The sequence below is a fragment of the Nipponia nippon genome, unplaced genomic scaffold (genome assembly GCF_047370975.1).
Source record: "Nipponia nippon isolate SJK-2023a ecotype South Korea unplaced genomic scaffold, ASM4737097v1 scaffold_23, whole genome shotgun sequence".
NCBI classification, from domain to species: Eukaryota; Metazoa; Chordata; class Aves; order Pelecaniformes; family Threskiornithidae; genus Nipponia; species Nipponia nippon.
The window spans coordinates 5,397,024-5,421,370 of record NW_028262340.1 but is presented as its reverse complement, the minus strand read 5'-3'; the positions used below and the strand labels follow the sequence as shown (position 1 = coordinate 5,421,370).

At 48.2% G+C, this 24,347-nt stretch overlaps 1 protein-coding gene across 13 annotated transcripts in view; it reads left to right on the top strand.

Moving 5' to 3' along the window:
• Nucleotides 1-23,147, top strand: part of LOC148055386 (uncharacterized) — a 137,587-nt gene extending 114,440 nt beyond the window's left edge. For 10 of the 13 annotated variants that reach the window (XM_087761246.1, XM_087761254.1, XM_087761253.1 and 7 more), the window contains 2 exons: nt 18,078-18,306; nt 18,399-23,147. In XM_087761246.1, coding sequence (XP_087617372.1) covers nt 21,660-22,673 — 1,014 coding nt within the window. In that variant the 5' untranslated portion in view covers nt 18,078-18,306; nt 18,399-21,659 and the 3' untranslated portion in view covers nt 22,674-23,147. Of the gene's footprint in view, nt 1-266; nt 791-18,077; nt 18,307-18,398 lie in introns of those variants that run through there. The other 3 variants (XM_087761244.1, XM_087761245.1, XR_015705550.1) reach the window with 3 other exon arrangements.
• Nucleotides 23,148-24,347: the final 1,200 nt, after the last annotated feature.

Sequence of the window (24,347 nt, the reverse complement as noted above, 5' to 3'; positions counted from 1 at the left end):
CCGTGAAGATCTCTGTGCTTTTGGGCTGGAAAAGAATAGTTCTGAAAAATTCTGCTTCCTTTTGCCTTCGCAAAGTTAATATGCCAGGCACAGCAAGGAATTTGGGGGAGAGAGCTTTGACACTGCTTATCGCTTACCCTCTTTGAATAATGGATGGTTGGGAGACCTGGTTCAGTTGTTAGCTCTGCTGCTAAGTCACATACCATCTGTGATTCTAGATATAAATGGGAATAACAACGTTTTGTTTTATCTGCTCTGCAAAACAGGAGCTGAAGATCGATTAATACTTGTGAGCTGATCAAAGAGCTGATGAAATGTGCTGTGTGCATCCAGATACAGACGATTCGAAATTGGATGTCTCTCTGTGGATGACAGGATGTCTGTGGACCTCCCAGGCTTATGCCTGTCCTGTATGAGAGCATACATCAGAGAACCTTGCTGGGCAATGTGTGGGGACAAAAGAAGATAATAAGTATTTAAAAAAAAAAAAAAAACCACACTAAAATTGCTAGTTTAAAATCAGGATGAGATGAATTATAATGCTTCATATGTGAAGGAATGTAGGCTATTACTACTCACTTCTTAAAGAAATAAAAAGTATACTGTACCGAAATAGTCAGTGACTTTAGATCTCTTTATGAATATTCTCCTGCAATTACTCAACTCTGTTATAGTTTTTCAAACCTTTTTAGATCCTAAAAGAGAAATGCTGTTTATCACCTCTAATTTCCACAACTGGGTCTGAAAACTAATTAGTAAAATAGACTGTACCATATGCTTCCCTGGTATGTGTTCCTGCTATAGCTCTTTATATTTTAAGTTATTTTTTTCTTTGTAAAATTGCTATTGCTTCTAAAATTGCTTGATTCTACCTATTGTTGTTTTATTGTGGAGTCGTATTCTGCTCCTTATGTATCTGCATCTCTTCTTGGCATAAAGATTACCTGAGAGGAAGGAAACATAAAACAAAACTTAATCCTTGTCATTCTTTCTGCACAAATGTGTCTGGTTTATATACCTGGGGCAACTATTACTGGAAAACATTGCAGAGTTTGCAGGTAAGAAAGCAAGGAGCTGTTCACCTTGCAAAACAGGGATGCTAATTCTCCATGGAGAAGGAACAGGAAAATGAGACTCAGACTCCCTCTGTCCCCTTAGCCCTGAAAACAGGGATGTTACAGGCTGAGCCACGGCTGGGAAGATGGTGGAGCTGCAGTCAGTCAGCCGTGGCTGCGTGGCCATGGCTATTGGGTTGACCAAGAATGCTGGCTTTTGGTCAGTCTTAATACTCTCCAGAGCAGGACGGGACTGATGCTTTTGCCACGTCGAGGAGTATTTTCCAGATCAGAGACTGGCAAAGCTCAGTGATGCTCCATGGTAGATATTTCCCCTAATGTTATGCTTAAATTTTCCGTTACTCATTTTAATATTATTATTCCTGTTTATACGCTAAACAACTCTTCTTCCCTGCTGTTTCATGTCCTCATTGCGTCTGCTTTCTGGAAGAAAGACTCAACTCGAGAGCAAAGCATTATCCTTAAAATAAACTCAGCGATGAAAACTTTTTAGTCCTGGTTTGCATCTGCAGGATGGGTGATGCTTCCCTGAGCCTTAGCTCCCAGCTGCATCAGGTTTTGGTTTCCAAGCCATTGAGAAGGAATTACAACACAGTGGATGAGTAAGTTAGTGCTGACTTTTCAGCAGTTAAGTGAGAGCAGTGCTTCCCTTCTGAAATGGGTGACTGCAATGAAACTGCCAGCTCTCCCAGAGGTGGGACAAGAAGATCAAAACTAGTAACTCAGACTAGCCGTGTCAAAAATTACAATCTGAAGCATAGCCAGGCATTCTGATGTGCACCTTGCTGGTTTCTCCTTACTCACAGAAGTATCAACTGTTAACAAGAAAGAAAATTTAAACCATGGTTGTGGGCTAGCTAAAAATCTATATGTGTGATGGATGCTGTTCCCACTCCCAGATGCCAAAGATCTTTAAACCCTAGGTTTCTTTCAAGATCATGAGATTCCCATCAAGCCAACAAGGGTTATGCTTGCCAAATAACGAATGTCAGATGAGAGGTGCAAGATTCTTTGGCTGTATGAGCTGAGCTGGTTAGATCATGCCCTGCTTTTATCCTTCCCTTTGAGATCTCCTAGGCTGGTGACAAGAAAGCCATTATCAAGTAGCTGTTCCTTTGCCTTGGCTTTGTGGATATAAATACTGATTCCTTGTTCCATTTCTCATGCATTACTTCTTTTCCTGACCCATTCAAAAGAACAAAAGGAGTTTTGAGCTTTCTGAGCTTGGAATTTAAGAGGTTTTGCTTGGTGGTGGTGGTGGTGCTGATTTTTTCTTCCCCTCCCTCTGCATCAAAAATAGCTTTTCCTTTTGCCTATGGACATGAAGGGGAGGGGTGAAGAGGGGAAGAACTGAAATGATGGTGAAAGCTGGAGGAGGTTTAACCCGCATGCATGAAGCAGTAATTGAAGTGATTTTATTGTTTGGGCTTTGATGGTCATCCCAAATCATCAATAAGCTCTTGCTGTCTCTGCTTAGCCTTCCTCGTTAGCTGAAGGTACGGTGGAGTGCTGGGTTTCTGTAGCTGGCTGTGAAATGGCTGCCTGCCTGGTTAATTCCCCTCTCCCCCCTGCCTCTCCAGCTGGCTTTCATTTCCATTTGGAATATATATGGGACGAGAGGCATACATGACTCAAGGGAGCAGGGAGGATTTATGGCCAGCAGACAGTATTTAGTACAGATGTGCAGAGCAGCAACTATCAGTTGCCAACAAAACCTCTGGAGATATACATCATAGGAGAAAGTTGTCAGCAATTAATTTTCAGAGGGCTAAACTTCACCCATTTTTTTAATAGAAGAGGAGTCTGAGGGACCACAGAGAGAATAAATCATTTGGACTCATGGGAGTTTTTTAGCTACTTTCCGGAGCAAGTGTTACTACTTCTTTTCCTTTGCAACAGGTGAAACATTAGTTTTGTAACCACTAAGACAAATATTCTTAAGCAAGACTTAAAACAAATAAATAAAATTAAAAATGGCCTTTCTTCGTGAGATCCCTTGAATCCTTCCCCAAAGAAAGATACCAAACAGATAAAGGTCTGGTTGATCTTGTAGGCGGTGCTGGGGGGCGGGACGGACGGACGGACGGACGACTGGGTAGAGAAGAACTTTTTTCCTTTTTTTTTCCCTAGCTGTAATTGTGGACATGGGAAGTTTGCTGAGGGGGTTGGGACTCTTTTATAAAACTAGCTTGTGGGGGGGTTTTTGGGGGGGGTGGTGGGGCACGTCATTTCTTTGCAGCTTAGTTCATCCGCTAGCCACAGACTTCAGTGAGGAAATGCAGTCTCTTCACTGTAGAGATGGACACAGCATAATTGCAGGACTGATTTATTGGTGGTTCATGGTTGTAGTTGAATCGATAATGTTTTAATGAGTCTGTGTTAGGAAAGGGATAGATTATATTCTTTCTGCAGAACCTCAATTCATCAAAGCATTTCAGCATTCTGCTTCCAGTTAAGCACATGTTTCAGCCCAGTACTACTATGCACTGTTTAAATGGCACGTGTCTGACACCAGATCTGTGCTGCCAAGCAAACACTAATACTCCATGTGGTGGCTTTTACTGCTAGTCAAGTTTTTCATCGCCATTAAAGTTGACAATTATCTTCCTATATTAACAAAAACTTTCCTATAATTAAAGAAATCCACAAATCTTCATGTATTCAGAATGGTGTTGACAGCTCCTACCAGTTCTCCCCACTTCGCATTGTTCTTCTTAAGTGCAAAATGTCAAGGGTGGTAAAAGCTTCTGCAAGTCAGAAGCAAACCTTTCCCTGCCGTCAGCAGAGCTGCCTTGCCTTCCCCCAGGTGAGGCAGTGGTCTGGAAAGCTCAGGAGATAAAGAACTTGAGTAGAGTCATTGCAGAAAAATTCCACTCTGTCATATTTCTCTTATTACCCTTTCCTCTGCGGCCATGATGGGATTAGTGATATTTCCATTCGTCTATTTTATGTATTTTGTTTTCCCTTCCTCTGAAAAATGATTACAGAATGAAAAGTTTGTCAGGCCTTGGAGTTCAGCAAGACTCTCTCTGGAATTAATCTCGTACTGTGGAGTGTGAGAAGGCATCTAGAAAAATGCTATTTGATTAAACTTTTGTTTTAATATAAGAAAATGGTTATTTTAGCTTGTTGGTGGGTGTAGGACACACAGCTGTGTGGAAAAGGCAGTATTTTTATTTGTCAAACGCCTGAAGACTTAAAAACCAAAGAAGCAGTAATAAGGAGGAAAGCTGAGGAAATAGAAGTTTTGCTACAGCTGGTTATTTTCTAAATGTTAGAAATTCCGCAGTGGAGAAGCAATAGGAACAAGTACGTTGTCCTTGAATAAAACACAACACAAGTCAGATGGGCTGAGATGTGTCAGAGCTTGGGGCCCAGCAGAGCCAGATTCAAACAGGTCTGGCATGAAATGGCTCTCTTGATTTTATCATCCTCTCTGTAGAGTCTCTCAAGGCCTTGATGTAATTGAAGGGGTTTGTTCCGACACCTGCTGCAATCATAGCGAAATACTTTCCATGTAAAATCAATGCCAATAATGAAGCCTGTGCTGTGCTCTTGTCTCCACACAGTCTCTCTAACACTGGTTTCCACTTGTTCCCAGTTGCGAGAGACCCTTCTGCTCTGCCACTCCTTCCACCTGGAGCATCTTCCCGTAGCCACCTCTGAGTGATTTTTAGCCCAAAAACTTGTGGTTCTTTCCTGCTTCCCCCCTTGTAGCCTTCCTCTTCTCCTGCTCACTGGTCTCGTAACATCTGTCATCGGATCAAGGTGGCCACGACGTTCCCTGGCTCAGCAACAAGAGGAGGGATCCCATCAGGTCCTGCTGCTCCCATCAGCTCCTGACACCCTTGTGGTTCCTGCTGGGGCTTCCAGAGGTGGAGGCACACCGCACCGGTGAATGCTGAATCCTCTTCCTCGGGGCTGTGCAGGTCCGTCGCAGGCAAAGGTAGATAGTCTTGCCTCCCTCCATGTTACAGATTGCTGATGGATGATACGCTCTTCCTTTAAATTAAGTAACCTCTGCAAGGCCTGATCGTGCCTTGATTCTCAGTCCTTCCTGGTATGACAGTTTATTCTCCTTCGTACAGAATATCTCATTTGCTGCAAGCTGCTGACCTCCTGGCTTGTGTGCTGCACAGCAAGAAGCTGACTAACAGATGACTCAAACTCTTTACATGCCTTTGTGGTTTTGCAAATAAAATAGCAGTGTAAGATTCGATGGTTGAATAAGCGTGTGCACCAAAGAGGCTGTAGCCAGCAGCCAGCCCCTCTCGGAAACCCCGGAGGCTGAAGGGGAGCCAGTGCCTGGAAACACACCCTGGCACAGTCATTAAATGGAGTTAGCAAGAAGCCTTTGTAAATGCAAATGTATTAGTGCTGTTGCTGTGGTTGGAGCTGAGTCAAAGGAGACAGGGGAGCCACACAGTTATTTGTAAATGCTTCCTGAAGTTCTGGATTCCATAGGTAAACCCCAGCATCTTCCCTTGGGTTACAGCAAAGTAAAATATTCATCAAATGGTTTCTCAGGAAAATATCATCATGTTAATCAGCTAAGCTATCTGGAGATCTTTTCTGCTAGTTACAAGACGTGCTAGGTGGATGGTAAGGTCATCCTAAGCCGCTCCTCGCAGACCATAGCCCTGTCTGTGATCGGAGGCAGGTCCCGGAACCTCTCCAGGGTCCCCGCCGCGCTCCTCGTTCTGCCTCTTTTAAACTCCCTATTCTGGGGACAGCGTGGGAGAACTGGCTTCTTTCTGGGGAAAGAGGAAGGAACAGGTAGATGGTTCTGTTTTGCTGGGGTTTTTTGTTTAATTCCACAGCCCTGATCTTAAAGGCAAATGGCAAAGTTGTTTGGGTTTTTTTTTTTGAAAAGGAAATTGGTAGTTTTGGGGGCTGCTGAGCACTACAGGGCAGCTGCAGAACATGGAGAGTTACTGGAAAGCCTCAACACCAAAAGTGGTATCTAGATCCATGTGTGCAGTATAAGCAACTTGTCCAAAAGGATTCTGGACCCAGTAGCTTTTTCTGATAGTCAAAGCAGAGATTGCCCATCAGATTGCTGAGTCCATCCCCAGTCCTGTCTGTGACGGCTGTCAGCAAATCCACTGGGCGAGAAGGGGCAGGGTGGGATCCTTCAACTTTGGTTGCGCAAAATAAATGAAGGAACTGAAAAATAGCATTGATATATGTTGCCGCTGTCTTGTTGTGTCTCGCTAAGGAGCAAAACTGGCATTTGAGCTGAGACCCAGGACCCTGTCTGTGGAAAATCAGGTCTCTCCTTTCATGTTCAGGCAGGTTTGTGGGTGTCTGCTGCAAGGGGGATTATTATCTTGTTTTCTGTAATAGTTGAAATATGCTTTGAGATTCTCCAGTTGAGGTTCACATAGTATCTACAGTCATCTGTCATTCCTGCTTATCCTACCCCGCCCGGGCTTAAAGTGGAAGAATTGCACTTGAATGCGGAGCTCTTACCACTGATCAGCTGGAAAGACCACACGCAAGTGCTGCGAGGTCTGGGTGTGGGATTATAGGGCTTTACAATTTGCAGGATTGTGGCAGTAGTTCTGTAGGGCTTAATGGAGCCAATACTTGTAAATGAGGATATTTTTAATTTGTGGAGGTAAAACTCCCCTGGGAAAGTGCATTTGCTGTTGTGAGGCTTAGCCGTAATTATAATCTCCTTTTTTGACACTGCGCTGTTGGGAATGAATGCCAGCATTTCCATTTGAGGGTTTATTTGATTATTTTTCTCATTTTGCAAAACATTATTACATTAACCCGCCACTCCTGAATCCTTATCCTACCATGGCATTTATGCATGAGAGCGACTGTGCTCTGAAAGGAACATCAAACTGAAGAATGCTCCATGATGATGGAAAGGCTGCTGTTTATCCTGCAGTTTTGGAATAAGAGCTTATTTTTGGCTTTAGAAGCAAATGCGACCTAGTTTGGATCCAAAACGTAACCTGATCCTTCATCCACACGTTTCAGATCTTTACTGAGGGCTGAAAGTACTCAATTGGGGTTCTGGGGGTTATTTTATTTGTTTCTGTAGGAGTTGCTTTTACAGCATACCAACAGAGAATATGCCTCCAGTGGTGGTGGTGAGTCATTCAAGAACGGGGCGTCTTTATTTCTTCCCGCTTGTGCACGTGCCTTGTGATACAGCCTTTAACCGCACGAGCACGTGCTGGGTTGAAACTCCTCGCTCCTGCGTGGGAACATCGGCTGTGCCCCCTCAGACGATGTCCAAACCCTCTGGCTGATGCGGTGGCTCACTGCGACTGTGCAAGCAGGGGGAACAAACTCCCCTCTCCCTCCCAGAGGACAGCCCCGGCTCGGGCACCGTGGTGCGGGGAGCCCTTTTCTTCATTAGCCCCAGCCCTCACCCCCTCTCCAGCCCAGTTAAACCAGAGGGGCGGGAGGAGACTACTCCAGTCTGAAGCAATACCTCAAACTTTTCTGACCAGGCTTGCAGATGATGCCATCAGGCCATGAGAGAAATCTTACCCCACCAGGGCGCACTGCTCCTTTTTTTTCCCTTCCAGTCTCTGCACACTGACCTGAGTGCAATTCAGTTTCTGGGTTATTCTTCTAGTCCATACAACGCTATGGCTTTTTTTTTTTTTTGCTTGCTTGCTTTTAATTAAATCTCATCACTTGAAAAATCCCAAGGAAGAACTTGCAGATTTTTAATTTGATTTTTATTTTCACTAAGCTAAAGCTTATATGACAAGTTTTCAAAAGCTTTTGCTAAATGCACCTTGTTTTCATGCAGTGCTCTTCTGAACGAAAGTCCTGTTCCTGCCACAGGCATGTGGGCAGGAAGGGAACGTTCAGCTGTTTTTTATGACCCTGCTGACCCATCTTTGTTATTAAGATCGTGGCAAGCAGGGAAAGCAATAAAATACTCTGTTACGTGGAGTCTGCATAGCATTTTTTTAAACTCTAGTCATTATACATCATGTTGGCATAAAAAGCCAGAGGAAGAAGACTGTTCATACAGAGCAAGCAATTCTTCTTGGACCTTATGAAATTAATTATTTTATATCCCATAACTGAAACTTGTAACTCAGTGTAATTGGCAGGAGAAGTCCCGCAGTAACAATCACAGGGCCTGTTATTGTTTCCTCTAGTACTCCACTGTGGGAATGCTGGAAAAACAGCCTCCCATTCTGGTGTTTATTGGCAAATGTTTAAATAAATCATGCCAGCTTGCACAATAAGCTCAATGATAAATAATTTCTTCTCTTGAAATGTTAAGTGTTGCAGGAGGGAGAAGGGTGGAGACGGGGGTTTTGTGGTACCTGTTTAGCTGGGATTGTGGTTTACGGCTTAGGAGAGCTGTAAGGATTTGGAAAACTTTGTTCTCTTCCCAGTCTGCCAGTACCTCGCTGTGCGGCCATAGCAGGGCCTGGATTAATCTTCTTGCCTCCCATATTCTGTTAAAATAACCCATTACTTGCTGCAGACACTGTTTGACACCTCGATGGAGGAAACTCCTCCTCCAGCAGCACCCCATTGCCTGGCTCCCATCTCCCACACCGTACTTCTCGGTACCCAGGGGTTTCTCACCCTCTGTGTTCAGCCCAGTAACAGCAAACCTCCTCGTGCTGCCGTCAGCTCCAAACGCACATGCGAATGACCCCCGTTACCCTCGGTCAGCTTAATGGGCTTTGGGCCACCCTCATCCTGGAGGAGTTTGTGTAGCTACGTCAGACCCAGCTGTCGAGGTGCCTCTGCCAGCTGAGCTGAGCCCACGTAGGCTCTTTGCTGTGCAAGAGCTGCGTGTTTACCCAGGGGCTGCTGCTGCTGTTCTGTCTCACAGGCCTTCTGAAGCTGCCTCCCAACTTGATATATTAAGATATTTTTTTCCTATCTGCCTCTAATTTCTGCCTATTTATCTCCCAGGTGGAGTCTACAGTGACAAGCTAAGGAGAGCAATGCATCTGTAAACACTGACAACTCCACCACCCTGACACATTCCCACTCAGCGCTGTCTCGAGCTGAGGTTGCAGCATAGTCAGGGAGAAGGGGAGGGATAACAGAGGATTGCTCCACATCAGCCCTCGCCGCTCAGTGATGGGACAGTTAAAGTCAAGGGAAATGGCAAAGCAAGAGATTACTGATGAATATGCTGCTAGAAAGAGCGCTGGTTCAGGGATGGCTGAGGACACTACTCCCATTTAATGCTTCGGTAGGAAAGCTGGGGATGTATCCTCAGCTGGAACAAGCTGGCCTCGCTTTTGATGGAAATAAGGCAGTTTACGAAGGATGGGGATCTGACCTGTTGGTCATTAAGGTCTTCAAGCTCATCTGTTACGCTCCACTTGAGTTAGCTGTCTGGTAACGCGTACCTAACAGATGGAGCAGGAGTAGACTTAAGCACACACTTAGGATTAAGCGTGTACATGTTTTACAGAAATACATCTTGCATAGCCAAGTGTCAATGCAGGTTTTCCCATGCCCTTTTTTCTGTAATGACAATGCCTGTTCAATGAAATGGTCATGGAAAAAATGCAGTCCTGGTAAAAGGCCTAGGTCTTTTGGTATGAAGCCACAACAATTCTGGAGAGAATTTAAACAGTGCTGTAGTTTGTAGTTGTAGTTGCTGAGCTTCTTTTTCTGTCCCTTCCCTCGAGAGAAGAAAAATATGCTCATGAACTCTACAGGTAGTGGTTTCAAGGCAGGATAGCTCCTGTTAAATTAGTCATTTATGGGCTATTAAGATGTAGTAAATGACCTCCAAAGACAAAACCTTCCGCACTTGTTTTCTGTTTCACGTGCAGAGTATTTTAGAAAATTTAGGTCAAGAGTCAGCATAACTATCTGGGGCTGGGAGGACCTGAGGAGCATTTGGGTGGGGGAGAGGTGGCTTGGCATGGGAATCCCCTGGTTGTCTTCTCTGGTGACAGTGACTGGGGAATGGAAAAAACCTCTGGGAATGGTGAGTAAGCGGGTACAGATTTAGTCCTGGACTCATCCCCAATTTCAGCTATTGCTAATGGCAGGTGAGGGAAAGGAGCCTGTATGCTGCTCGTCCAGGCTAACATCAGAGTGGATATGATGCAATCTCTCTGTACTGATGGCATGAGAGTATGTGGGTGCTCAGATGTCAGAGGATGCGTAGCACCTGGGGGAGGCTGATGATGGAGCTCAGACTGGCCTGGCAGATGCGTCCGGTCGCGGCAGCCAGCTGCATCCTTGCAGACAGACGTGCTCTGTGCTTTTACAAGGGCCAAGGTTGCAGCCCGTTGACAGGAGATGCTGTTTAGGCCGTAGAGCCTGGAAGCATCCCCAGAGAACACTACGAAATTGTATTTGTGGGGATCCATGGAGGGGAGGGTACTTCAGATGTAGCACACTTGGCCAGCTTTGGATCAGAAGTGTTTATCCTCACCAGAAGTACCACGCCTGTATCTCCCTCCTACCGCTCCCTTGTCTGCTGGTATTGAACAAAACTTAGGTTTGAAGCAGAACATCCTGCTCTGGGATTTGTTTGTACTTTGTTAAATCCAGCATCCAGGGATTCTTCCTCCGTTTGCTTTCAAAGACCTAGTTTCACCTTCCCCTTGACTCTGGGATGCCAATTAAGTAGCGTGAAGCAGGGAGGGCTGTGGATGTTATTGATTAGGGCTCTAATTGCTTATCTCTCCATGCCGTCCAAGTGCAATGGGCTGGATGGAGATGCACTGAGCGAAATAGAGATGTGGCCGCCTGCCACTCGGATTGAAACGTACATTGTTCCTCAACACAAGGGCTGCAGGGATATTTTTGAGCTATTGTTCCTCAGTGGTGCCGGCTTTGCCTCGCTGCTGTTGTCCCTTCCAACCTCGCTGCTTCCAGTGAGGCCCCGCGTTGTGACCAGCCAGGGGTGCAGGGGCAGGGAGGGGCTGTCCACTGCAGGCGCACCCCCTTTGCTGCTGTGACGCCTCCCAAACAGCCAGTGCTGCGGCAGGGGGGCCGTGTAGTGTGAATTATTTAGTAATTAATTTCCTTCCAGCTCAGAACCAATGCTTGGCATTTTCAAGGCATTGCAGGGCAGCAAGGGGCAAGTTCACATACATCTCCAAACACAGACCAGAGCCAGTTTTTGAAAATCCCCATCTCAAGAGAAGTTAAAAATTTGGGGTATACGTATTCAAACTACTAGCTGATCACAGCTTTGTTTACTCGGTACCCCTGAAAGGGAGAGGGAACCTCACCAGAGCCTAACGCAATGGATCACAGTAAGAAGTGGACAGCTGTCAAGAGCCAGGACTTTCAGAAAAAACAGCCCTCTCCCTGTAATTCTGGGTTGTTGCTTGGCTAGGGAGGCTTCGGGCCATTAACAGCCAGGAGGCACGGAGAAAACAAGGCGAGCTATTTGTTTGGCGCTGCAGGAAACTTTGCCCCCCTATGAGCAAGGGGCTGGGTACAGAGTTGTCTAATTGAGCAGGCAAATGTTTACTGATGTTCGCAAAAGGATTTCACATCCATATCTGGGAGAGCTCGAATTGACCTGTGAAGTGAAGAAAAGGCTGAATTTCATTCGCGGCCTCTGCAAAAACCGAACAACCTGGCTGTGGACGAGAAGCTTCACACTGTCTCTCTGCTTGGGGTGAATTTCATTAGAATGGACTGATAATTGCGTTGTAAAGACAGAATCAAGCAGGGTGAATTTACCTTCAAGGCCCATGAAGGACAAGACCAAACCAACCTCAGAACAATATCAGACTTTTCTCTTCAAGACAGAGTTTTAGTGTAAACGCTGAGAGGGCTTCGTGAACTTGAGACAACAGCCTTGTGGATGCTCAAGGCTGGCAATAGCTATTTTCTGCAAAACAGAAAGGTCTGTTCGGTCTAGGGGATTCACTTTCATCGCTGTAATGTCAGGACATCTTTCAGGGATACAGCTGGGCCGGTGGTTCATCAAGTGCTTCTCTTCTCTGGGGGAAAACTGGGTGCAGTCAATGGAGTATGTTTTCACATGGTTTGGGGTATTCTCTGGAAATGCCCCACTGTTTTGTGTTAGTGTGATCAGGGAGAGGGGTCTAACTTGTAGGTAAGGCACAAAATGCTTTGTTCCCGAGGAAGCTCTTTTCTCTGTCCGAGCAGCTCCCAAAGGGTGCCAGCGTTCCTTTCCAGATGTGCTGCACCTCTGGGACAGGCAGAAAACGCTGTAGTGCTGGAGAAGCTGATGATGACAGTGCTGCCCTTCCTCCTCAGGGGGTTCTTCATGAATGCTGGGTGGAAACCAGTAAGTACCTTGGAGGTAAGAGCGGATACCTTCAAGGGGGCTGCGAGAAGCAGCGCAGATACAGGAGGACTGAAGACAGTAAAACTGTTTTTAGGTAAATTTTTTGGTTTCAAATCAGATCTGCATATTTATACCCTATCTACACACACGCTTAATCCCCAGTTGCAATGGGACATGAGAATTGCCTGTTATTGCAGGCTCTTTCTGTGCAATTTCCTGTTGCTGATGCAGCTCAGTCCCATGTTTCTGTTCCAGTCAAATCATGCTAGCCATCTTTTCCGAGGTCATTGTGCTGCCTTAAGACACCCCCTACCTCTGTGTTCACAAAGCTTGCGAATAAAGAGCTCTCTCTAAGGAGCTGCTGAGCCAAGTTGCCACGGCCAAGTGAGCATGGACCTGAAGGGGCATTTCCATCACTTGATTAGCTGCCGGTCCTGCTGCTCTGAGCACAAACATGCTTGGCTTCAGACGCATACAGATGTGTGGCCTGACTTTATTTATGTACTCTTCATCTCTAGATAGTCCTGAGAAGGCCCCACTCAGGGTTAGAAGAAGATAAATAAGTTTTTAGCACACAAAAAATGGAAACCTAATTATTCTTGTGAAGTAGACAAGAGGTGGAAACTGTTAGCAATAGCAGGCACATTTTTGAGATTTTCACGTGTCACAACTTCTTACTTATGTATTTCCTAGAAAAATTGACATTGGTTGTGGAAGCCTCTGTCAGTACAAATGCCTCATCAGTTGGAAATATTTTTCTTAATTTTTCATTTTTAGCCATCATGTGGTGTGATGTTAATTAGGGTACGATCAGACATGCCAAAACTGAGGGGATGTGACCTGGTCAGAGGGCTCACCTCAGCCCGGCATAAGGCTTAGGCAATGCCAAGAGGTGAACTTCTCTCGCATTTCTGGTCTTGAGTTTGGGCTTTAGCCCCTCTCTTCCAAACCTGGCAAGAGAGGGATGCATCTATCCCCTCCATTCTTACTGGCATCCTTTCCCTTCCCTTCGTACCCCGTCGGCAGCCTTCCTGTAGCCTGGATGAGCAGGAGCAGATCGTCCATCTGCCATCCCTGTGCTGCACTGGTAGATGTAGGTATGGAAATATTTCTTTGTGGATGGTGGCAGCACGCAGGAGCTATAATAAAAAGCTAGGACTGAGGTGTGTGTTATATTAAAAACAAACAAACAAACTAAAAGCAACAACAAGAAAACCCCCAAGGATGCTTTCTTGGATGAATTAATATCCGATAGTGCTGGGCCAGTAGCTAAGGGAGCAAAATAGGCAAACAAATCACTTTGCACCTTCTGTTTAAGTTTGTTCCAGCGCGTGTCCTTTTTTTGGGTGACAGAGTGCTGTTAAGGTGCGTGCTCTAGATGCTGACCTGCGCCACAGGAGTCGCTCATCACCTCTGGCCCTTCCCAGATGGGAAAAGCAGCAGGAGTTGCGTTCGATGAATATGGTGGCTGGTCCTTCTCAAAGTGCTCGGGGAGCCCGGGGCCCGGCAGCGAGGCGAGCTGTGGGGAAGGGGTGGGTGCGTGGGCTGGGTGAGCCAGGCTGGGGCACTGCAGCGTAGCTGACATCTTGAGAGGCTCCAAGGGTGAGGTTTTCAGTTCCTGCTTGGTCCTGGAAGTGCAGGTGGATTTCCTGAGCTCCTTTCAAGTGCACTCACACTTGTAGGGCTAGCTAGGAACTGGAACTAGATAGGAAGGGGTTTAACATCTTTGTATAATGCAGTTATCTATGGGGACAAGATGCTCTGGCTCCCTTTGCCTCTCTCCTGCCTATTTACGGAAAAGGGGAGATGGATCAAGGGAGGATCACAGAGGTGAGGAACGGCTGCCTCATTCGGGAGCCACTGTTTCATAGAGGTGCAAGCATTGATGTTAGAGAGAGGGAGAGTAAAGCTTGGAATTGGAGAAAATGGGCTGGATGGCGGTAACAGAAAAAACTTTTTGCTTTTCTTATAATCAAGGAAAATCTGGAGTGGCAGAGGTGGCTCATTTCTGCAGAGCTGCCTCTCTGACAATAAACACATTGAAGCGTCAGTGTGGGGAGCAGTCAGTTTGTATTCTTGAATCCCTGGTAAGTAGCAATACATTGTGCTTCATCCATGTTCAAAAGAAAACCGTTATTCTTCTGAAGATCTTGTCCCACTTTTCAAAGTCTCTTTGTTCCAGTTTTTCTGAGTCACAAAGTGAGAGGGGAGGTCAGGCCACCTGGGCTAGTGTTGCAGAGAGTCTGGAGAGCATCCCTGGCCAGCTTAACCCCGTGGTGTGCATTTGTGTTTGAATTTGCTGTAATAAATCCCCTGATGAGGTCCCATCAGTGAAGGGAACAGAATGGACACATCACTAGGTTAAAAATAGCTATTCACAGTCACAAAGTCTGTGCTACCTGGTAGTAAATTGGGGCCTGGCCCTTCCCCAAGCTTGCAGCTCCTGTTGCTGCCTGCGAGGCTGGAAGGAGTAGCCCCTTTTTGCATCTCTGCTGGCACAGCAGAATTACATCTCCCCTGGGAGTGCGACGTGTGCCATGGCGGGAAGAAGGCACCGATTCCCACTGCAGGCGCGGGGCAGAGCAGCGGCTTGGAGCAGGCTCCCAGCTCCTTTTCTTGCCAGGCTGGGCCCATCCTGAGCTGTGTTTGGGGCACCTGGAGCCTGGCTGTGGTGGGAAGATGGTTTTGCCCCTCTGCTAGGAGATTATTCTAAAGGTACATTTTATCCTGTGCAGACTGCTGGCATATGTATACGCATGCAGCAGGCATTCGCTGGAACTGGCAAGCTGGAAAAATAAGTGTCCTCAGGGAAAATATATACTCCCTTGTTGGTACCTTCCTTCCCTCTGCTGGCAGTTTCTCTTCACATATCACAGCTTTCAGCCTGCTGCCCCTGAGAGCCAGAGAGAAAGATAAAACATTCTCATCGCAGCGATGTTATTTTTCTTTCAAAGTTCTCTCGCGCTTTCATATATGGTTGTTGATATCGAGAGCTATAGATGTCACAGATCTGGATATATGGATAGAGACATACAGCTGAGTGTGACAGCTGGGTGTCTGACTCTCTTCCATTTCAAAATCTGATCCCTCTGCCATCAGTTTGATTTCATGCGCCTTCTGACTCCTCTTTCAGTGGGGCTGGAAGCTGTGTAGAATTTGAGGCTTCACTTCCAATGAGCTTGTTGGGTCTCAGCCCGCAGCAGTGAACTCGTTAGCAAAATCAAGGCTGGTGAACATCCCTTGATTACAGAAGATGTCAGCACGTGGTGTGTCTTAGGGGCTGAGCTGCCCTCCCGCTGCAGAGCTTTCCTCCCTGGCGATGCGGGGTGGTATGCTGGGTTTGTCACACTGACGCTGCACAGCAGTGGGGGACTGCACCGCGTTGTGCAGCAGTGAGAGACCCCCGCCGGGAGCCGGCTCAGCTCCTGAGCAGTCCTCTTATCCAGAAGGCAACTCAACATTCATCTCTTGCACTAGTGTAAATCAGGAGCGATGGGTTTTAATTCGATTGCCGTGACTGTATTCTTATGCTTGGTGCAGTCAGAAATAACGGCACCAAACTCAACAGGAGGGATCCTCAGCTTGGCGTTGCCGAAGGAGGGCACAGCAGAGCCGTTCGGTGGCCTCGCCTTGCTGCTGACGAGGGCATGCGGGCAGGTCTGTTCTGGCCCCTCTCTGGGCCGTGCTGCGGTTCTCTGCAGCACCATCGGCACCAAAGTATTTCCTGCTGCAAGGCTGAAGGAGCGGAATTACTGCACATACAGCTGGAGCTGATGAGGCTTGTTTCATGTTTAATTAGCTGGTGTGGGAAGGGTGGATTGAATAGAACAAGGAAGCAGGAGAGAGAAGGAAGGTTAATCTATCCTCTAGCCTTGCTATTCCTTCTTCCTTGTGATCTTGTGAAGCAAGGAGATGATGCGTCCTTTGAAGTGCAAAGTACTCTCCATCCTTCTCCCCGAAGTGGTCTCCCTCCTCCTCCTCCCAGCCCCGGTCCAGCTGCTTTCTGCAGAGTGCTGCTGATGGCTGAGGTGCTGGGGCCGTCCTCTCGGGGGGCTGCAAGTGAGGGCTGAGAAGCAGGATTTGGGGACTGGCTTTTCTAAGCACCCTCAAAGCCATCCGCCTATTCAGACAGTCCTGAAATAGTGGGGTGCTGCTAGAGTTAGTGTTAGGAGCACGGGGCTATGGAAGCAGGAGGAAGGGTTTGGGCTGTGAGGGGGCAGGGGCTGTGGGTAGGGGCAGGACGGGGAGCAGGGGAAGGCAAAGCTGCTCGGGGGCAGGACGCCCTGCAGCTTGCGCTGGTGCTGGGAAGCCCCCATGTTACCTGGGGTCTCACCAGGACCCCAGGACTTACAAATAGCAGTGCAATACCCCGAGCTGGTATTGGTAAGGAGAGTGAGCCGGGCTCCCTCCTCCAGTGGTCTTCAATAGCTCTGTTCAATTTTTCAGTAAGCTCTTTCAGAACAACTTGGGGATATTGGGTACAGAAAGAGAGGGCTGTCGTGGCACGGCGTAACGAACAGCCCTTTCCCCAGGACCCGTGTTCTCCCCAAGTCATAGCAATTGAATTGTTTTAATATTAATACCTTCTCTGGAGCTCTGCTGATGGGAGGGAGAGAGAGATGTTTCTTCCAAAATAGTCTTAAGCTAATGCAGAAAATATGAATAAATCTCTCAGAGATTATAGCCCCTGGAAAGCTCCTGTGAATATCAGAAAGACATCCTTACTGCTATGGGAGGTGTGATTGAATTACAAATTTGAGGCAACTCCAAAGCAAAACTGATTAAGTCTTTTCTTTTTCACTCTCTTGTTGTAGCTTTTTAAAGCGCTAAAGCTTTTTAATAATTAGAAATCTCCCCGTCCTGTTTGTAAGTAGTTATAATTGGCATCGCCCTGTCTGTAAGTACTTCTAATTGGCATTGTGTCCACATAGGTAGTTGTGCACCAAAGCAGAAAACTTGCAAAGCACAAGCCGGTTATGAGAAGCATTATTGCTCGTTATCTCCAAGGGAGACCCCCGGTTCATGTTACGGGAGGATCACCCTGGGGTTTGGAGAAGTCCATGGGAGGGTGAGATGACGTCCCAGAGATGAGCCCGTGGGCACTGCAGAGGGTGACGGCTGCAGCAGCTGACGGAGGTGAAATGGGGATCAGGCCCCAGCTCAGCTCCCGGCCCTGCGCCGCAGGGAACTGGAGGGGCACTGGGTATGGCCTCGTCTGTAGCTCTTGGAAACAAGGTAAAAACAAGGTAAAAACCTTCCACGCCTTGGCTGGCGTGGAAACAGCAAAGCCCCCATTCCCCAGGCACCAAGTGGTTGCGGGGGGGGAGAGGAGGGTCCTGCCCGACAGGGCTGGCTCAGCTCTTCCCGTCGGATGTGTGTGAGCCGTACCCGCGCCCACAGCGACGGCGGTGTTTGATTAACATTGTCACTGCGCTGCCGGTATCTAACTCATTGCTTTGTAAAACATTGTCGGTGTAAAGACACTATAGAAATCACCTTATTCAGTTCTCTTCTATTATACCAGAGATAAAAAAAAGAAAAGAAAGAAAAAGCATTGTACCACAGAAGCTTCGCATCTCTTGCAGGGCTGTCTATACGAAGAAGACAGCTGTGGTCTTTACCAGCCCTTGACAAGTGATTTTTCCAACAATCAGATGGGAGAACATGCTCTGTTAGGCTTATAATTGATAATATACCACTGTTGAAATATGCCTGTCAGTTCTGTAGGTAGATAAAATGATATCATTGATATTTCATAACAGTTTTCACAGGCAGCATCTGAAACCACGTCCTCCCCCCTGGCAGATAAAAGGTGAGACGGGAAGACGTCGGCAGGATCCAGCCTTCTGCCTCAGCATGGGAGAGAGGAGAGGAGCCCGCCGCAGACCTCGGGTCCTGGGCCGGGCGCTGTGCGTACGGCAGATCACACGCGCGTTTGAAGCCTTTCCCAGGGCCCAGCAGAGACGCTCTTCGCTGGGAGAATGCAGCTGGGTATGAAAATGTCTGTATCACAGAGGGGTTAAAATAATGAACAGGGAAATTCAATGATCTAACCCAAGTCCTAATGCTGACTTTTTAAACAGAGAAGGCAATTAACTATTGGACACTTCAGAAAGTGCTGCGATTGATCCATCCACGCCTGGGAACATTTTGAAGACGAGCGCAGGCTTTGGGAAGATGTTGCATGAACATCTGAGCTGCTGAGCATGGAGCAGGCACGCCTGCGTCGTGGACCTCAGTTCAAAGGGGGACGAGGGACGAGCCCAGCCAGAGGTGGCAGAGGGTCCTTTGCGGCTCTGCCCACATCCCGCTCCCCCTGCCTGTCCCATGGCTGCCCAGTCCCGGGCATCTCCTGCCAGAGACTGGTGTGGCTAAACCCACCGGCAGGATCCAGCAAACCTCTTCAGCCATGCTGGGGTGGCTGGTGTACGGCTGGGGTGAGGGGCTCTGGCTGCCTTTGAGATCACAGGGCTCAAAAAGGGCTCCGGACCCCTTAGGAGCTGGGTGTCACAGAGTCCCACAACACCCAGAAATCCAAGAAATCCGAAAGCTTTTTGGATCTCTTTCTAGAAAAAGTGCTGAAAAGTAAACCCAGGGCTGAGGCAGGGAGGGAGCCCCAGGACTCACCACCACCGCCACCACTTTGCTTTGCCTTCTCGGTCCCACTGACAGCTGGGTGTCTGTCCAGTATCAGAGGAGTGCCACGTGAACTGGGTTATGAGAATGATCAGTTGCTCAGCTGTGATGTCCAGGATCCTACAAGATGGTGCCTCTCTTGGGTTGCACAGGAAGGTCCTCGCCTTGTCCAAGCCATTGGTGCATTTGCAGTCCCACGTACAGGCTGGTACTAGAGAGAGAGAACAGGTTTTATAGACTAGAGGTTGGAAACAGCTTGTGATATAGGAGAGATGGAGAAGGGGACTGCAGGGGTCATCGGCAGGACTTTGTTGCGTCTGTTTGAGGAGACGTTGCTCCAGATCTGGAGTTTGTAGGCAGGGAGGGGAGATGGTCCAATGCATGTGCTGGTTCAGTGTCCTACAGAATAAAAATTTAAAAACTAAAAAATTTGGAAAAGGTAAAAAGCAGTTCTGGAAGCATAAGGAATAAATTATTCTCTTTTTGCTACTGACCAGGTGGAAAGCAGCAGGTGAGGCACAAGGTGGGGACCTGGCAGGGCTCACGGCTCCTCTCTGCCAGCCTTGGCTCGGGGGAAGGACACAGCAGCCTCTGCTTTCTCAGTCCTCCCTTCTCTCTCTTCCCCTCTCTCTTTCCTTCTTTCTTTCTTTCTTCTTTGGCATAGAACTCAAATCCATTGATTGCAAGAGCGGTTACATGACGTTTCCAACACCCCTTTTATTGTGCCCCATGAATCGTGCCCCGCTCCGGTGGGTGCTCAGCCGCCAGCCCCTCTCTGCAGCCCAGTGAAAACGGCTGTCGGGGTGGTTTGGACTGAGGGTTGTTCATCCGCAGCCTCCCCCATTTCAGCCCCCAATTAGCACCTTGCGCCGAGACACCGGGGCCTGCCTGGCATTAGCACTTTCTGCACTGAGTCGTCTTCCCATTCGTTAGTGTTATTGACTAACATTTGGAGTCAAATTAAAGGCGTGTAGCTAATAGCGAGCTCTGAATTCTCTTCAGGGTTGGCTGCACTGAGTGAAATTAAAGTTCCCGACATCCCCATTCCCCTTCCCCCTTACTAATTAGCCCTCCCCAACTCTTAGAGGTTGACATTTAAAATGAACTCAGCTAAAATGAGTATTTTTGTAAGCAGGGTTTTCAGTGCTGGTAATAGGAACACAGAGGGAAAAAACCCCTGACCTAGAGGGCCGCCAGGGAAGATGCCGTGGAGGAGCGGGCTGTCCTCGCTCCCGCCCCACGCTCGGGGCCGCGCTGGCTGGAGCAGGGCAAGCACTGCTGAGCCCCGGCCCTGACGGCAGCGCTGCCCGGGTGCACGTGCCAAAGCCTGGGAAAGGGCCACGAAGGTCCCCTGAATTGATGCATTAAGGGGATTGTTTTTTCCTGACTCCCTGACAAAGGTCCCTTTCGTGAGAGATTTCTCCCTTCAGGATACAAAAGCCAGTAAATTCTGGGCTAAGTCTGCAAATCCCCAGCTGACGTCTGTGACTTAACTTACTCTGCTGAGTAAAATGCAGAGCATAAAGACCTGAGTTTTAGCAGCGCTGTGTGACCAGGCTGCCAGGCTCTTAAACCCCCAATTTCCTGGCTTTTGATGGGTTTAAATCAGGATGGGTCTAATAATAATGATAGTTGGTACTTATATGCCACTTTATCTTAAAAGCACTGTACAAACATTAATTAATTATAGACACAGACAGTGGCTGCAAATGCATAGCTGCAGATACACACGGCTTCAGAGCCACGCACAGCTTTTAGCCAGGAGTCTCACAGCGTGCGAGAGCACAAATTATATCTGCTGCAGCCCCTCCGCGGGCAGAGCTGCTTTGCTCTGGCGTTACCTGCTGGGGATGGCAGCTGCAAGGATGTGGCCCCAAAAGGTGGTTAAAGAGCCAACCCGTGCTCCATGTGTGCCTGTAAACACATGGCCGGCACAGCAGGACTGCAGCTCGGGCGAGTGCCGCTCCGGCTGCTGGGGTGCAGGCTTTCTTCACACCGGTTTATTGACATCTCCCTGGTTAAAAGGAGGCTGGAGGTAGGTGATGCTCTCGTGTACCAGCTGGCATGTTTGTGCTTCAGCCTCTGCGTGGCAAAGTGGTAAGCGTGATATCTTCCTACGTCTCAGTCCTGGACCAGTAAAAGGCCCCTGCTTCCTATTCCTGGCTAGAGAGGTGATAAGCTTTGGGGGTTAGCTCCTGGTTTGGGGCGATTTGCTCTGGCTGGGCAAGACAGAGAACGAGTAACCAAGTCCTGCCTGGATCATTACCTGCCTTATGTCCATGTTACTCTTTTGGGGGATGCTGTGGTCCCTAAAATTTACAGACGATGCAGAGATGAAAACTGCCCACCTCCTACTTCTCCAGATCAAAACAAGCACCCCCGGACTGCCCGGAAGCCTGCTGTTGGCAGTTAGAGACTGCGGCTGCGCCAGCCCTCCTCGCCCAACTGGGATGCGATGGTGTGCGCTGGGGATGCTCGGTGACTGCCCGGGAGGGAGGGAGGGTGGCAGCAGCCATGTAGGAAGGCAGGCTCTGTCTTCACAACCTTTCCCGTCTCTGACCACATGCTGGACATGCAAAAGATCCCTGTTTCCTTGGAAACAGGTTCTTTCTGCATGTGCTGCAGTGAGTCAGGAAAGTTTGCCTTCATCAAACCCCCATGGTGAAGAGAATAAGCTCCAGTGATGCTGTCCTAGGGACAGCAGTCTGATGGCTGCTGCTTTCCTTATTTACATCCCTTTAAAAAAAGGAAAAGGAAAAAGAAAGTCTCCCTCCAGCCTCTTGCAGAGAACTCTCCTGATTCCTTGTGAGCCTTGTTGGTGTCTGAGAGCAGACAAAATTATTTTAATCGTAGACACATCGCTGAGCACCCCAAAACCGCGCATCCCCTCTGCAAAGCTTGGTTTGCAACTGCTGCTCCCCTGTGCAGTGGCAAACTGTGGGCAGCGCAGGGACGTGTCCCCTCGCTTTATTCCTCTTTATTCACTTCCTAATAAATTCAGCCCCAAGTCAGGCTTTGAGACAAAAGACCCAGAGGTGCTGGAAAGGCTGTGTCCATGGGCCCCATCGCCAGGGCAGCCCCATCGCCAGAGGCTGCTGCGGGCCAGAGAGCGTGGCTGGGAAGGCAGGAGCAGGGGGCAGCCAGGTGACGCTGCGCCGGAGGGCTCTCCTTCGCTTGGTGTGCGAATCCGTGCCTGCCTTTGTTTCTCTTCCAAGCCCAGAGCTGCAAACACGGACACTCCAGGGAAATCAGAGCAGGGCCCCAGGGACGTGCACTGGGCCAACTTTTTTCTGGCTGAATCATCTCCGAGTCTTTCCAGAGGGGAGGTGGGGTGGGGCGTGGGTGCGCCGTGGGTCAGCCACACGGATGTCTATGCCAGCCGTGTCTCTGAACAGCTTGGCACAAGGGGCTTCTTGGAAGATGCCCTTGATCACAGCAGGGAGCAGGTTTGCATTTACCTTCCCCTTTGCCAGGTTTACCCGCAGTCGCTGCACCGACCTGCCCAGGACACGGCCGGGGGCACCCCGGGGTGGAGCTGGGGTGATGCTCCTTGTGCTGGAGGTGTGCAGAGTCCGACCCTGGGTGCTGGGCACCGGGAAGGGACCATAGGAAGGGGAAGAGGAAAGCACAGGGGCAATCCAGTGCGGACAGTGAGGCTGGAGGTGAAAACGAAGCCCAAAGCCTCAGAGCGGGTGTGTGGGTGTTTAACCCAGCATATATAAGTGCTCCAGGCCTGCAGTTTAGAGAAACCTCATAAATATTTTAACTCTGGGAGGATGAAAGGAAAACAAACAAATATAGGTTTGGGCCTTTGGGGCATTGCTGTGATCGTCTCTTTAGAGAAACAGTCATTTCGCTGGTACTTGGCTCTGCGAAGCAGGGGGGAACGTGGCTGCGGCGCGGGTCGCGACGGGGAAGCGGCTGGCGCGGGCAGAGCCCGGGTCCCGCCGTGCTGTGGGTGCCTGACGTCCCTGCCATAGCTGCCGCCAGAGCTGGGGGGACGCTGCAACGCAGCAGCCATAGTTAAAGGGGTTATTTATAGCAGAAACATGCAAAAAAAGCCAAACCCCAAACCCAGTTTATTCATTTTCTGACAAGTATTTCCATCAAAATTTTAGTTCTGGAGAGAGGGAAAACCAAGAAAAAAGGCCAAACGTTTCTAATGAGGGTTTTTTGCTCCTATTGTTCCACCAGGATTTGCCAAACTAAACCAGCGATCAAAGCCATGAGTTTTGATCCGGAAAGGGTGGGCAAGTGTCGTGAACATTTTTGCTGTTCTTCTGTGCTTGTTTTGACTGCCTCCACCTCTAAAGTCATGTTCGCACTTGAAAGTGGAATTTAATTTGATTATTTTTACAGCTAGAAAGCAATGAAGAATGAATAAATACTCTTTGCTGAACATTTCATTTGAAAAATACACTAAAAACCACTGAATTAATGATTCAGTGATTGAGGCTGTGAATTTTGGTTAATCGTCGTTTTAAAAGCTACACTGGTATAATTTTGCAAGCTGAGGACAATCATAAAATGTTTCAGTTGTTTTGCTGTCGTAATTATACAAGGCAGACGCTGTGCAGATGCAGCGGTTCTGGTACGGGGGTGCACTGGGCAGGTACAGATTGCTCCGGTTCCCAGCCCAGAGCCACGCCAGCGTAAGCACGTTGGTGCTGCAGGACTGAACAGCCGCCGCCGCGGCAGATGCGCAGCCGGGGGTGGTTTTGGTGGAGCTGTCGCAGTGTTGACCAGGGAGGTGGTTTAGATGTCAGCCTGCATTTGCACATTAATGCCAGGCATTAATTACCTGGATCTGTTTGGAACTTGCTCGCTGCGACTCTATAAATATTTGTGACAAAATTCAACATCCACAAAAATCTCTTGATTCTCGGTTTTGGTGTAAGCAGAAATTCAGACCTTGTTCACTAAGACTTGCTGTGGGTTTGCTGAAGTACTGGCAACCTTGCCAATGATCACCTCCGTTCACTGGCTGCCTGCTGCTCATGGGCTTATTTTGAAGAGAATCCACTCCCTTCTTGAGCAAATACGGGTGCAGTTTATGGAACTGATGCTGAGCTGATTCCTTTGGTTTCAGTATGAATCCCAGGAGAGATCAGCGTTTTGCTTTAAAATCTTTGAGCAGCTCAAACAAAGGGATGGATAAAGAGAAATGTTTGCACAATCTCTTTGCAAATCAAATCTTTAATGTCGTGCATTGCTCTGGAGAGGCGGAGAGGAGAGATAATCCCAGATTTTGACTTTGAGCTTGCAAGGCAAAGCTGTCCTTCATTGTAAAATCAGTGGGAGTTTGTCCTGTGACGGAACTGGAGGATCTGGAGTCCTGAGACATCAAAACAAATTACACCGCGATCTTTTTCTCACTCTGACTCCAGGAGGTTTCG